At 39.8% G+C, this 16,386-nt stretch overlaps 1 protein-coding gene across 2 annotated transcripts in view; it reads left to right on the forward strand.

Moving 5' to 3' along the window:
- ARNT2 (aryl hydrocarbon receptor nuclear translocator 2) overlaps positions 1-16,386 on the forward strand; it is an 88,157-nt gene that overhangs the window by 59,780 nt on the left and 11,991 nt on the right. For both annotated transcript variants that reach the window (XM_075273305.1, XM_075273306.1), the window contains 4 exons: positions 11,184-11,260; positions 11,782-11,916; positions 12,224-12,298; positions 16,126-16,277. In XM_075273305.1, coding sequence (XP_075129406.1) covers positions 11,184-11,260; positions 11,782-11,916; positions 12,224-12,298; positions 16,126-16,277 — 439 coding nt within the window. The remainder of the gene's footprint in view (positions 1-11,183; positions 11,261-11,781; positions 11,917-12,223; positions 12,299-16,125; positions 16,278-16,386) is intronic.

Raw genomic sequence — 16,386 nt, forward strand, 5'->3', positions numbered from 1 at the left:
AGTGTCTGCCATGTTTACTTACATTATAGTTAATGGGAAAAGACTCAGATGCAGGGGGCTTCATCTTCATCCATCCTTCTACTACCTTTAATGTCCGTAGGTCTCATCCTATGATGTAAAACAGTGGTGTGAATTTCCCCTAAGGGCTAGGATAGTTTCTTGCTCAGTTCCTCTGTTATCTTTATATGTAAATCAGTTTGTCACACTGACTAAGCCTGCCTCACAACTTGTCGCTGAAATCAGGAAGTGAAGGGGAGAGGAAACAGGAGAGGAGGTAAAACCCTAAGGCTAAGGCCACGTGTTGTGGAAATGCAACATTTTACCTGCTGCAGAGACACAGCAGCAACAACTGTTGCATTTTACAGTAACAGCAAAGTGAATGAGTTTCTGGCTAATCCCAGCTACACACTGCGGAAAAAATTACGCCGCAGTAAGGCCGGGGCCCCACTGGCCGGAAACGCTGTGATTTGGCCGCGGCGGAAACGTCACGGTAAAAATTGTGGCGTTATACAGTCCTTACAAAGAGGATGGGATTCATAGGAATCCCATGTCCACTTTGCGAAAAAACAATGCGTTCACGCCGCGGTTCTTCCCGCAGCGCTTTAGAGCTGCGTTTCCGCCCAATGGGGCCTTAGCCTTAAGCTGCATATTCAAAATTTACCTGCAGAAATGATGGCGTTTTATCTATTGATTTAATGGGAGAAAAAACGCAGCAAAAATGTTTCTCAAAGTGAGGCCATAGCCTAAGCTGGTTAAATGCTTTTAAATTTATAAAATTTTAGATATGAGAGGTTCACTTTAAGATCATGTTCATATATTCTAATAAGGAAGAGGCCTAAAATCTGCAGCAAATTCTTATGGCTTGCGTACAAGTTTTGCTGCAGACTTCACTCTTTACATAGCAATAGGTGAAATCTTCAACAAATATATGGGAAAAAAATTCTACTTTTTTGTGTGTTTTTAAAACCCATTTACATGCATTATACTGTACTTTAGATCTTATGTTTTCATTCCACATGGAAAATCTGTGGCTAATTCTCTGCATATCACTTTAGGATTTGTGCACAGTAACATCATAACATGCTGAGCATTCTGGGAAATGAAATATATGGAGCGTTAAACTCCCTGACAATTGGTTTACAGTACCTGCAGTCCAGTGGAAAACCACAAAGAACACATAATAAATAAGGGCGCTGCATGCATCTGTATATGCAAAAGTACATATGTGTATATACAGTATATATCCTCTGATAACGCTGATTTTTAGACACGCGCTAACAGGTTTTCAGGTTCTTTCTTCCTTCTAATGATCAAGTCATCATTGCCCCTCAATAACCTGTGGAAATTCCTGAGTTATGGCGTATGCTGTTTTGTCCTGTGGGAAAAGAGATTTTGCTTCGAAATCCTATATATAGAATTGTTTAGCCTGCAGCCAGCAGCCCCTTCTCTAATGCGTGGCAGGTGGGAATTCAGCGTTCCAGCACACGCAAAGGATCACTTATTTTACATTGTTTGTGTGTTCAGATCGGAACAATCCCACTGATGTGAGGTCATATAGAGTAAGACCCCTAATGGAGCAAGCTCAGCTTTATCATGAAGAAATGTGAAAACTGTAGGATGGAAACAATTCAGGCAAATGTAAGCAAATTAAATTCCTTACTGTCAAGGATAGAGGTCACTAAGTAAGCTCTTAGGGTGCATTCACACTGAGTAAACGCTAGCTTATTTTGTAGAGTAAAATTACACTTGTAAATTTTGCTATCCCATTGACTTCAATGACATTTTACAGGCGTATTTTTACAGGCGTATTTTTTACAGGCGTATTTTTTACAGGCGTATTTTTACACTTGTAAAAAAATATCATTGAAGTCAATGGGATAGCAAAATTTACAAGTGTAATTTTACTCTACAAAATAAGCTAGCGTTTACTCAGTGTGAATGTACCCTTACTCTGTAAATTAGAGTCGCATTTTTTCCATTCAGGATCATTACCTATATTATATATATTACAGAAACGACCACTACTTTATAAAGGGAGTAGGGTTTTTTGTATCCATACATAGGCCTAGATTTAACAATAGACAGTATAAACTTAGACAGTATCAAAATGCACCAGATTTATCACAGTGGCTGACTCTGGATAATAAATCTGGAGCATCTTTAGACTGTTTAGTATAAGTTTTTATACCATGTATTAGTTGGCTTACTTTGAGCCAAAGTTTAATGCCAAAAGTTTGGCACATTTTGTTGCATATAAACCAAGCGTCTTTTTTATGAGAAACCACATCCACATGTCTAGCAAGTCTGAAAAATTTTAGTTCAACCTAGATGCTCCACTGATGTGTCACATTTACAGCAAAGTCTAGTTGTAACCTCAATAAGAAGTCTGCCCCACAATATTTTTAAAGTATAGGCTTTTATAGTTGTGAATATGCATACAATATACAAATATAGGATAGATTGCCAGGCTTCAGTGGCCATTCTACATCCACCTTATGATATAAACTGCTACAAAATCATCTGCCGAGAAGTTTGTAGTCTCCATGGGAAAATTGAAGATTTGTCTTTTTTTGGGGATAGTTTAGGCTCCATACAACCGTGTGCTTTGTCGGTGTGTTAGCTGTGTTTTTCTACACTAGCACACTGACCCGCTGTATTCTAATAGAAGCATATAAACGCCCGAAGATTGAGATGTGAGCCCAGAGAATAACCTAGGTCCTATACCTGTCCGTTCTGCGGCCCTGACTCTCTGAAGAATATGGGTCCGTGAAGGCACAGTGGCACACAGATATCATTCATGTGTCAGCCACATCATTTTACTACAGATTTGGCACATGCAGACTTTCATGTGCATGTAGCCTTATGTTAATAAAATCTACCTTGAAGTCAGCTTATATATTACACCCTATTAAAGGAGTATTCTTATCTCTCGTTCGGATATGGCATCACTATGGGATCGGTAGGGTTGCGATCACCACTGATATTGAGAATGAATAGCACCTAGTGATGATATAGTGTTATGAGTCTTTCACTAGTTTTTCCTGCACAGTTGCACTCCTGTCAAGCTGGTCACATTCACTAGAACAGACCTTGCAAGTCTTCAGTAGGTGATACCTTTTTTAATGGCTAACTCATAATGATGACAGAATATGACGTTTCGAAGCTTCCTCTGAGCTTCTTCTTCAGATATAACTAAAAAACACTTTCTAGAGGCTGCATATTTATGTACAACAGGACACATAGGGATAGGATTACAGGAGGGAGGGGGGAAGAGGCTTATTACTATATACAGGATAGAGATACCAAACTCTAACAGGGAATATAAAATCCCAGGTACGTTCACCTGTAACACACCTAATGTGGTGTATTTGATCATTTGCACCAAATGTTCCACTGAAAATCTGTATGTTGGAGAGACTGGTCAGAAACTCAGAATGAGAATTAATTCACATCGCCATACAATCAAACAACAGAGAACTGATCTTCCCGTGCCAAATCATTTTTGCCAGGAAGATCATAATATCACCAATGACATGAAAATCTTGATCTTAAAAGGGAACTTTAAATCAAGGAAACAGCGACTGATTTATGAGTACAAGGCCATGACCCTATTCCAGACGTTGGACAATGGGATGAACATCTAACGTGGGTTTATGTCTTTTTATACACATCATTAAGACAGCCATTAAGATAAGAACTGGGGGATCTGGCAATTGATTGTTTGTTGTTATAAGTATATAGTAATAAGCCTCTTCCCCCCTCCCTCCTGTAATCCTATCCCTATGTGTCCTGTTGTACATAAATATGCAACCTCTAGAAAGTGTTTTTTAGTTATATCTGAAGAAGAAGCTCAGAGGAAAGCTTCGAAACGTCATATTCTGTCATCATTATGAGTTAGCCATTAAAAAAGGTATCACCTATTGAAGACTTGCAAAGTTTTTTTTGTTTTTTATATTTTATAACCACTGGCTAACACGGTACCAAAACAGACATTTTCCTTTTAGAACAGACCTGTCCTGCAGAGACAGGCTTGGTCTGCAACCCCTCATTGGTTCAGACCCTTACCAATCCTAAAATAATGACTTATTCTTGCAATATGCCACCACATTATGACTTGGAAATGCCCTAATGTTTTGTTTGTTTGTTTTGCTTTGCTAGGAATTCTTTATTACATTCTTTTCTTGTGTGATTTATAATAGAATTCATACAGTACCTGTATCTCCAAACTTCTTGGGAACCTAACATTGCTTGTAGTGTAGTCTAGTGTTATTTGAAAGTCCTCCTATATCAATCAGTGACTACCTACAGTGTGGAAGCTGTGAGATCCCAGTGATGTCTGTCATGGTATTTGTACTTGAAATGTGACTAAGATGATCAAGTACTTAAGTGTCCTTGTACATGGTAGTGCCATAAGTCTGTGTTCAGTGTTTGAAGTTCATGTAATTCCTTAGTGCAGAGCATACATACAGCTTATCCGCATGTTATTTGAGCTATATTGAACTCAGTGAGGGGAATTTACTATTTACTTAAGTTGTGATATTGTGCAACCAAAAAAAATTAGTGTAAATTACTCACATGAACTGAGCCATCTAATATCACGCTCTGTAATGTGCTGCCAGTATTTAGTCAGTTAAGTAGGGGAGAAACAATTACAGTATCGATACTTTGTAAATGTTCAGTCCGTGGTCATGTGATGAACACACAGGTGCACAGCTCATTATATTCACAGCACAGTAATCAGACATCTGCCTGGTAACGAGCTGTGCACCTGTGTGTTCATCACATAACCATGGACTGCACATCACATGATCATGGACTTGTTAAATATCTTGTATTTGCCGGTGAGACTTGTATCCACTGTTAAATATCCGTACCTGGCCTTGAAATTGTGGGATAGACTTGTGTCACGTGTTGTAGGCCTTATCCACGATAGGAAGAAGTCAGCTTGTTATAAATCAGTGTAGAGGTTTATTAATATCTTGAAGGAAAACACAGGAACAGGGAAAATGTCCAAATAACACAAATATCAGTCAATTGTCAATAGCTTACATCTTCAGAGACGTTAAATCATCTGGATATCTTGAAGTTACAGCTTGGTTCATGCTTGTCATCTGGTTGGTGGACTTGGGCTGGTTACGACGTCCATGGATGTCCATCTGCCTGGACCACCCACCCTGGTGTTCCCAAAGACCGACCTCCTGGTCTTCCCCAAAGACAGACCCAGACGTGTATTTCTTACTCATTTATATTCATGAGAGGGGGTGTTACCTTCCATCTTGTAGCTATGTAAGGAGATTTCTAAAATGGTGTACACTAACCGCACCCATGTCCCCAGAATATAAGACTATGATGTCAGTAGAGTGTTAACCCCATGTCTGCTAGAGAATATTGTAAATATATAATATTTAACAGGACTGTACATCACATGACCATGGGCTGATTTTTATTCACTGGGAGTAAGCAGAATGAATGACAGCAAGTGAAGAGCTTAAAAATCACGAGGAATTGATACAGAAAGTATATTGGAAAATTGTATAACTTTTTAATATACAAACTATAACTTTCGTCTCTGAATATTGGTCTTACAGTAAAGTGGACAGGCCGTTTAAATCTCTGTACACAGTGGAGCCGCAATATTGCCATATAACTTGAGATATATATCTGCAAAATTCCATTATTGAAAATAAATGATAGTGCTTGGAAGAGGTGCTGTGATTAGTTTACCTTGCTGTGCTTGGCTTTATTACAAAGTGGTGGACTTAGGTAGATCCCCCAGCTGTGACCATGTATTTGGGCCAGATAAATTCAGCAAGGCAAAACTAATGTTGACTCTGAGTGAAAACCTTAAGTGTTTCCAACCAACACTTAACTGGAGAACCCTTTATGGGAAACCAGATCTTTCTCACATGCAACTGTTATTCAACCTCTAAATATGTCCCTTCATATTGTGTTCTTCTTTGTACTACAATAACCATACGTACCTGGCACCATTGCCGAGCAACGTGTGCCAGGCCAAGAGCTGCAGATTTTCCGTTGTGTTAAATCCCAGATTCCGAGCAGTGGCCGTCCTGCCAAGACTTTCTCTTCTAGCTGATCTTTAAGCGTCTTGGATTTATTCGGCAGTAGCATGAAGAAAGTCCCATAAAAGGAGAGTGTAACTGAAATCACATCTGGCGTACACAACAAAGCCGTGGCTGGAGGACCATATTTGTATTAACTGTTTATGGATCTTAGGACATGTCCCTGTCCCTTTGTATTCCTCTAACAAAAGGATCATTCTCATGTACTACATTAAATGCTTACTACTTACATCTGTAAGACATTACTATTCATCATAGAGTTTGGAAACTGTATCGCTTGAAGGGCCACTAAACCTAAAATCTACAGCTAATAAAACCTCTTATAGACAGAGCAGGATGTGTTATATAAAGATATGTATGGCTCTGAAGAGATTGTTCACACAACCATAATACAAATTGGACATGAAAAATGAAAAAATCGGTCTCTTTTTCCTGGCCATATGGCACCCGTTTTCACAGATTACTCATAAACTTGAATCTATGAGTGATGCATGAAAAACAATATATAGTTTTATGGGAAAAAATTCCCTTTAATAGATCCTAATCTGCTTGCATTGAGATAGAGAAATTAGAGCGTGAGCCCTTTTGGGGACAGGCACTGACTTTCCTCAACATTGGGATATATGGGATATATGGGCGCTATAACGTGATACAAATATACAAAAATAATAGGGGGGAGGTATTGTTCTTGACAACACTTGGACACTAGACAAAAATTGCTGTGCTGAGGAAACAATAGATATCTGGCTGTGCTCTTCTCGCAAATGAAATTAAATCTAGCGTCTAAATCTTTTCTTTTCTTTTTTTTTTTTTAAGCCAAAAAAATGTGTCCTCCTGCCAGTACATATTACGATTGAAGAAGTCTTAGGGTTTATGTGCACAGCAAAGACTTGTGCATAAGTCTATACACTCCGTAGTATGATGCTGTATACTGTAGTCTCCATGGGGTGCCATAAGTCAGGAAATGTTCCCCCCTACCTACATATACAGGGCATCCAATGGATCATACCACAATCTTTTTCCGGTCAAAAAACCTCCGAATGAAATGAGAATCATATAGAGGTACAGTAGCAGCCCCATGCATCTCTATAGGAGGCTTGTTACAGCTGGGTGAATGAGGCTTTGATCAGAAGAAATCCCACTCTTCTGCAGCATAGATGTAGTTTTTTTGCCTGCCATAAGTTATTTCTAGAGCTTCACAATTTTCTGTGGCACGTTGACCATACAAGAATCTTTACTATTGCGAGGGATACTTTATCTCACAGGTTATATATTGTGATTATCAGGAGTTTCAGTCAATTCCCACGTCACATATCATATACTGTATAACCTTATGTCTTTGGCCGCCTGTTTAATGCATCAGCACCAGAAAGCCTGAGGTGAATTATAAAACTTCATTTATAGTTCACTAGGTGAAGCATTTTCCATTTCTAAACCCCCGTAGCTTCTACTGCTTCAGACATTTGGTTACAATAAGACAAGGGGAAAAAAAAAACAATAATTTGTTATAGATCGGGCCGACATGCTCCTGGCGTACACTGCGACTTCTGCTCTCCTCTTATTGAGGGAGAGTGCGACTGTTCTTTATTATAGCTACAAATACTTACTGCCTTGTTGGTGTAACAGTAGAGGACACATTTATCTAAAAATATAAAAATATTCTGTTCTTTATGACATAGTATAGAAATTAAAGACTGAAAACTACCTGTGTCTTTATGGACATTAAAATCATATTTCCACCCAAAATCAAAAAATTATGGCGATATCTATATCTTCCCTCCATCTTAGTCACAAGTGTTAATAACCTCATTACAGGTTATGGGTTTGAGATTTTTGGTAAAGACAAGTTGATCCAGAGTTTTAGACTGAACTCCTGGACTCTAATGCAATGGGACCCCTACTCACCTTGGCAGAGGGGCTTTTGGGGTCCCCTTAGGGACTAGGGCCTGGCAGGGACTATTACTTCTGTACTCCTATAGCTATGCCCCAGTTGAAGGTACCCTGTGGCTCTGATTATTAGATTTGCACAGTGCTGCGCGGATCCAGAGGTATCTGTGCTTAACCTCTTTTGGTGGTGCTCCATCAATTTGTTACTTCACTGACTCCGCTGCACCCCTGTTGCTTTTGCGTAGTAGTAGAGTAGGGCTGGTGGTAAGTAGGACAGGATACGTCATGTGACTGAGAGTTAAAGTGCCAACAGGGTAAGCAGAGGAACGAGACTTTGGGCCCCTCCACATTCTGCAAATCTAATAATCAGGGTGATGGGTCCCACATCTATATCAGTATGTTTATCCAGTGCAGTGGATGTACTGTGGACACTTTTCCCTCTCAACATTATCCCATTAAATGGCAACTTGCCTAGTTAGTTGGATTTATATAGTTTGCAATAATTTTGCATGTTTTTTTCTTCATCCATAAATGCATTGTAAGATTTGTTAAAGAAGAGGAACCCTCTTACATGCTCCATAAATAAGGGTTTGATAGGGGAATATGGAGTTGTACTATAAAAGCAATGTTTCCTCCCTCTGATCAACCATACATTTTTTCTGATATTACAAATAGTAAAAAGTGTATGTCTTTGTGTAAAAGCGTATGGTGTTATACAGTAGTAAGCCCATGATATGAGTGCTGTACTTAGACATTGCACAACTAAGAGGTTGTTCAGAGTTGTAGTACAGCCATGTACGTGCGAAGACTGATTGTTCACAACACTATGGAAATGTTTGCCAGCCATGCAGGAGCTGTAATGGCAGCTTTTGGTTGTCACTCTAGATCCATGACTAAATGTTAACAGTAGAGATGAGCGAACAGTAAAATGTTCAAGGTTTGATATTCGTTTCGAGTAGCCCCTCAATATTCGACTACTCGAATCGAATATGGAACCCTATTATAGTCTATGGGGGGGAAAATGCTCGTTTCAGGGGTAGGTAAGGGGGCGTTCACACTACCGTTGGTGTCCGATTGCAGTGTCCGTTGTTACTGTCCGTTCAAGATTTTAGCAACGGACATTAGCTGTGTCCGTTACAATTTCCATTCATTTCAATGGGATTTCATCTGTTGTCAGTTTGTGTCCGTTTGTGTCCTTAAGGGTCCGTTAACAACCATGTCCGTTTTTTCAAGCGACAGAGAAATCACACATGCAGGATTTTTTTGTCCGTTTGAAAAAACGGACAGAAAGTGTCCGTTTTTTATTTAACATTGAGGTCTATGGGCCACGGACATATAACGGACAGTAACTGATGGCCATCAGTTACAGTCCGTTATTTTCTGTCCGTTTATTTTCTGCACATGCTCAGAAAGCATAAACAGCAAAAAGAAAAAAACGGACAGTATAAAAAACGGACACTAACTGATACTAATGTGTCCGTTTTTTTTAACTGATCCATTAAATGGATCAGTTAAAAAAACGGACACATTAGCATCAGTTAGTGTCCGTTAATGTCCGTTATGATAGGTGTCCGTTTTTTTTCTTTTAAACGGACACCTTCATAACGGACACCAACGGTAGTGTGAACGCCCCCTAACGTTCGATCAAATTACACTTACCAAGTCCACGAGTGAGGGTCGGGCTGGATCCTCTGAGCAGTCTTCTCCTTGCAGCGTTCCCGCTGCATCTTCCGGCTCTGAATTCACTCTGCCAGGCATTGGGCCTGGGCAGAGCCGACTGCATATGCCCGCACTACAAGCGGACATGCGCAGTCGGCTCTTCCCAGGCCCGATGCCTGGCAGAGTGAATGAAGAGCCGGAAGACGCCACGGGGAAGCTGCACGGAGAAGACTTCTAAAGGTAGGAGAAGAACCAGCGTTGATTGGCCGACTGTATAGCATTCGGCCAATCAATGCTGGTTCTGCATCGAACTTTTACATTCAAATAGCGAGTGGTACTCAATCGAGTAGGAGTATTTCGAATACCGTAGTATTCGATCGAATACCTACTCGATCGAGTACTACTCGCTCATCTCTAGTTAACAGCTTGACATAGTGATGCAAGGATTTTTATCCATTGGTGACTTTTTTTTTTTTATGGAAACTTATGGATTGGTTGTTCGGTATAGGAATGTGTAAAGAATAAGAATGTTGCGTATACCAACCAACTTTGAGGATGTTTTCTTTTAAAACCATTGCGAGCAAAATGGAAATTGTAATAGGATGCTATGGGTAAAACTTCTCCTATAAGTGCTATATTTAACATAATGGACTCATTAAAATAGTCCTCCTCACATAGTTTGTATGCATATGACTCTTAACACAATTCCCAACCACATATACCGTATGGTTCAGTTATACTATGTATACAAAGAGCAGCCTCTTTGAAGCTATCTTTAACCAGATGACTCCATGCCAGTTTTGTGCAATCTGGTAGATTACAGTAAATTCTGTATGCGTATTAAGGCGATGACTCCGCTTCATGGAGTAGCATTATTTTTCAGTATGGTCAGTCTTGATACGTTTCTATCTCCCATGATGGGCTCTGGCTGACTCGCCCTTGTGCCGTCACCACATCGGAGCCTTGTGAATTGAGATTGGAAAAATGCTGAAACTAGCTCTGCAGAAGAAAAGCCGCATTTTTTTCCAAATACATAACAGGAAGTTTGGATGGCTCCAAGCCGTACAGAATTGCATGTGATAAAAATACCTCTAATGAGACACAAATGTGCTCCATCGCCTCTGATTTGCTACCAGTAAACAACATTCTTGAGCTGTGTGTCTGCCGAACAGTGGAACTGGGGACAGCAGCTTCTCATGTATCCACAACTATGTGCATTAACTCCTACTATGTGTAACCATGACGCATTACTACCGCTATATTGTGACACTGTAGAAGACTAATGTGCGTGTTAGACTAGTAGCTAAATGAGTAAATGCTGGATTGTTTTCAGTTACTGCTGATGGACCCATTACTAACAATAACCAAAGGGGATGCTATAAATATAGTGTGTGTGTAATACACCTACACGTTGCATGCAAGTACATTCCATTGCAACCTAAATTTAGTAAGAAAACATTTTAATGGAGAGTCGCTTTACATATGAGCTGATATATCACGTCATATACAGGACTACCATACACAGTGGCATGCTAATTGTTTCATCATTTGTTATAGGTATGACAATCCCTGAAGAAGATGCCGAAGTTGGACAAGGAAGCAAATATTGCCTTGTTGCTATAGGAAGACTGCAGGTCCGAATGTTTCTATTACTAGTGCTATTCTTATTTCACCTTACTTATTACGCCTCGGCCTAACAGACTTACTGTAGCGTGCCAGAAAACTGGAAATCTATGCCAGTTCCTGACTGTAGATTTCTATTCTGGCACATGGGAGTGCACCTGAATTGTTAAGAGTCCTGAACCCCCTAATAATTCAGGTGCCATTATTACCAGCAGGGGAATGAGTTATGTCTGCCTTACAGAATGCCAGTCTTAATAAAGTCTCCCCAATATTGTCTGTCATTGATCACATATACTTACATCCCTCTCTGCCAGACTTAAGTAATCTATTCATAATGGCTTCATCTGTCACAATCTTCAGATTTCCATTGTTCTGTTTTCCAAAAAATGAAACTTTTTTTCCTCTGCAGTCAGTCAGTCTTTCACATGTCATGTCTCTCACACATGCTCTGATCCAATTGTAAGTTTTCCATATTATTTTTCGGCTGCTCAATATAAATCATGGGATAAAGTGTAATACTTTTCTTTTTCAGGTCACAAGTTCTCCTGGGAGCCTGGATATGAATGGCATGTCTCTCCCTACCGAATTCTTATCACGACACAGCACAGACGGGGTCATCACATTTGTAGACCCCCGGTGCATCAGCGTAATTGGGTACCAACCACAGGTTAGTGGTAGGACCAGTTACTATCTGTGATGTCTGAAATGTTCAAACAGATGTACTGTATTTTGTGGGCCTGGGTTTATTCTACTGTAATAGCTTGTTTCATGCTTGGCCTAAGTTTACCGCTTTGTGTTTATTCACTGTTTCACGGTCTGTGCCTTTGATCAGACCTTGTACATTTTGTTGCCGCGGCGTAATTGATCTAACATTGCAGTGGCCGAGACGTATGCTTCCCATTTTACTTTGTAAGCCTATAGATTTACTGAGATGCTATGTACTTCTAAGATACATCTGCTTCTTGTCTATCTAGGACCTTCTGGGAAAGGATATTATTGAGTTTTGCCATCCTGAAGACCAGAGTCATCTTCGAGAAAGTTTTCAGCAGGTATGCAATGCTGAAGGGCTATGAGTAGAGATGAGCGAACACTGTTCGGATCAGCCAATCCAAACAGCACGCACCCATAGAAATGAATGGAAGCAGCTGTGACGCCGGCCGGCGGCAAAGTCAGTGTCACAGGTGTTTCCATTCATCTCTATGGGAGCGTGCTGTTTGGATTGGCTGATCCGAACAGTGTTCGCTCATCTCTAGCTATGAGGGCAATGCCACTGTTTTGTGAAGGACCATAATACAGATCAAAGATTAGTGATACATTGATATACTGTTTCCTAAATAGTACTGCACATTCATAAATTATATCCCCCATTTTTGCACAACATAGTGCACTTTATGTAAAGTACAGGTTATTTGTAGACACACCTGTTTACGTCAATACGTCTGTAGCCCAGACTGTAGTACATGGAACAAGGTTATACAAGTTAAGTTTGAAGACTACATTTCCCATAGCGTCCCATGCCATGTATAGTTGTGTTGTTCCGACAAATTTTACTTCTTGCCAGACTTGTTACACAGTTGAACTTGACATATAATTGCTTTAGATAGATGGATAGATAATGTCCAGATGTTGAATTTTAATAAGACATCTGCTTTGTATAATGTCTTTTCACATCGATTGGCATATTTACATATCCAGCTTTGTACGAGAGCCCATATAGCCATCTCCAGACCAAAACCTTGGTGCACGTGTCCAAAACAGCCTTAAAGTTAGGGACACATATGATAACAATGGCACTATAGGGTGACGAGAAACTGTGTCGACATGCAGCTGTTGCAGTTCATTTATATTGTGTTTTTTAAATCTGTTTGACAGCTCTATTTAAGGAATGGCTATTCATTTACATAAAGATCAATGTAAAATCTGATATTATTTTTTTTTTTTTTTTTGAAGGACACAACGCCATAGCATATCAAACTAGGAATCCTTTTTTTCTCTTTATCTCTATGTAAATGGAAGGCAAACCATTTGCATCCATTAAATTAATTTTCTAAACAGACATAAAAAACGCAATGTGAATGTATTTCCTGGACAGCCCCTTTAAATTGATTGGAACATGGCTGCAGAAATTTGCCCCAAAACAGCAAAATCATGCAGCCACTTAAATGGGTATTCTCACAAACATAACCAATATTTCAATTTGTAGGTGATTTAAAAGTTAAACAGTTAAATATATAATTAAGGAGTTTTAAAGATTTTCTCTAATCATCTTACGCTGGGTTCACACCAGCGTCTGGACTCCGTTATCAGGTTTCTGTCTTCTTCATGCAGAAGACCGAAACCTGTTATGCCGAGTCCGGCCTTTAGCGCCGGTGAGCGTTTTATGCTCTCTGCAGCGAAACCTTTTTTTTTTTAAATCGGACACAGAGTACTGCATGTCCGACTCTGTGTCCAGTTTAAAAAAACGGTTTTGCCACGGAGAGCATAAAACGCTCACCGCCGCTCACGACCGGACACTTTTCAAACCTATTCAAATGAATGGGTTTGGAAAGATGCCTGCAGGTTTCCATCTCCTGCGCTGTTTTGTTCAGGAAACGGAAACCTGACAATTGAGCGTGTGTGGGGTGGAGGGTTTTAAATAGGAGGGAGTGATAACTACATGCCCTGCTAGTGTGTATTAGGTCCTAATATCGGCTCAGCCGGATTGTATGCATGCCTGTCCTCTAGCATGTGGGGGTTGTGGGTGATTAATGGAATCAAATAACAAAACCCAGTTAGACAAGTAACCCAGCCTAAGGCTAGTGAGTCTGTGTCAGGTGGATTTTATAGGTCGAACATCAAGGCATTTTCCTGAGAGACTTACATATTTAGGACGTTATTACCACTCATTCCACCTTTAAATATCTCCTATTATTGGTGGTAGTCAAACGGCACCACTTTTTTTGGGCTTTTAAAATTACTAATAAAGGACAAGTTTTAGTGCATTTCATTTTTGGTTTGTTAGTTTTCTAATTAGTGCACATATTTTTTGCATTTATATTTACTTGTTAGGCTAGAATTTGGACTCGTCTATACACGTTTTAGGTCTATATTTTTAAAAAGAAATCTAATAAAAGTTATTTTTTAATTGCTCACTCAGTGATACACGTCTAATCCGGCAGCAATTGCGCTTCAGTGATAAGTCATCTACAGTAAGGAAACCATGGCTGGATTTCAGGATATAGAAAGTTCATGCATTCATGGCCGTACCCATTGGCAGCTGATAAGACAACAGACTATCACTACAAAAAAGAATGGAGAAAAACTTTCAAACTCTGCAAAATGTGTCTATAGTTGCAAAAATGTTTAATTTTTAATAGTCAGTTCAAAAATCGCAATGGCCGCAGTTTTCATCCATTGCCACCTCGTCGCTGCTGCTTCGTATAACCCTCCCCTGATGAACACCTGTCATTTTCCTTTATAACTAGCTCCATGTCACACACCGTGTTGTTGCAGATTGTTAGGGGGAGTTCACACGGAGTAACGTGCCGCGTGATGTGGCACATATACGCCGTGTGAGATTTTGCGGGCCATATACGCTCCCATTGATTTCAATGGGAGCCGGTATCGTATACGCGGCGCTATTTTGTAGCCGTGATTTTGCGGCCGCAAAATAATGCAGCGTTTACAATCCACACTCCCATTGAAATCAATGGGAGCGTATACAGCCCGCAAAATCTCACACATACGTTACTCCGTGTGAACTCCCCCTTAGATGTCCTACCTGTTTCGGAAATTTTTACTGATTTGGCATACAGATATCACTCATTGCAAAGGAAATTGCTGGAATATCTGGTGCATATTTACAGAGTAGTCCTACAACTAATCAGCTGACATACTGCAAGTATACCCAGGGTGTCCCCAATCTAAGGCTGCTACCCAAAATAAGCATCTTGATTTTAAAACTCTAGGTACTAGTGCCACATCCATAGGAACGCACACTTACAACGTGCATAGGTGATGCTAATATTGTGTCATGCTGTCCATTGCTCAGGTCCATCAGAGGGACAGAAGATGGACCGCACTCACTGTAATGGGGTCCATCTGATGTTCATTGTTTTTAAATTGGAAGCAGCGAACCACCAATTTAATGGACACTCCAGCACAGATGTGAACATAACCTTGGGAAAATGACTTATGCCAGCATTTTAATAGCTAACATACAGTTGGGACAGAAGTGTCACACTACTGTTGTTAGTGTGCGTTGTTAGCATCTATTGCAAAATGTTAACCACGGACACTAACAGAACCGTCATAAATCTGTTAAAAATTTCATTGTGTCTGTTTACACCAAATCAGTCACTTGTCCGTTTTTTTTTTTTTTTGGGGGGGGGGGGCGGGGGGGTAGGTGGACATAAAACTCAGGTTGCAGAGTTTTTGTGTCCGTTCAAAATAACAGACTTATAATGGACGGCAAGCATCTGTTATTTATAACATTGAAGTCTATGGCTAACAGACAGTCACGGATGGGTATCCGTTATACTGTCCGCTATTACTGTCCGTTTTTTTTCTGTGGATGCTCAGAAAACAGAAACAAAGAAAATGGCAAAAATACAGACAGTATAAAAATGGACACTAACTAATGGTAATGTTGCCAACAGAAACAATAGCATCAGTTAGTGTCCGTTATAATAGACATCCTTTTTGTGTTGTTTTTTTTTGTTTTTTGTTTTTTTTAACGTACATCATCAGAATGAACATCCAACGGTAGTGTGAACGCATCCTTAGTCCATGTAGCTTCATTAACTAATACGATAAGTGTTAGCTTCCAAATAATCAGAATGACATACCAAACCTTAGCATTGTCTAGTTACATATAATGTAATTTGTCTACCACTAGGTAGTGAAGCTGAAAGGACAAGTGTTATCAGTGATGTATCGTTTCCACACAAAGACTCGAGACTGGATGCTCCTTCGTACCAGCAGCTTTACTTTCCAGAATCCGTACTCTGATGAGATTGAATACATTATCTGCACAAATACCAATGTGAAGTAAGTATCCTGGAGATGTCCCTGACTTACGGCAGCACATTCCTATAAGATGGAGCTAAAGTATAATGTTACTAGTCTACATGTATATATGTACTCTTTGTACACTGTG

The sequence above is a fragment of the Leptodactylus fuscus genome, chromosome 5 (assembly GCF_031893055.1).
Source record: "Leptodactylus fuscus isolate aLepFus1 chromosome 5, aLepFus1.hap2, whole genome shotgun sequence".
NCBI classification, from domain to species: Eukaryota; Metazoa; Chordata; class Amphibia; order Anura; family Leptodactylidae; genus Leptodactylus; species Leptodactylus fuscus.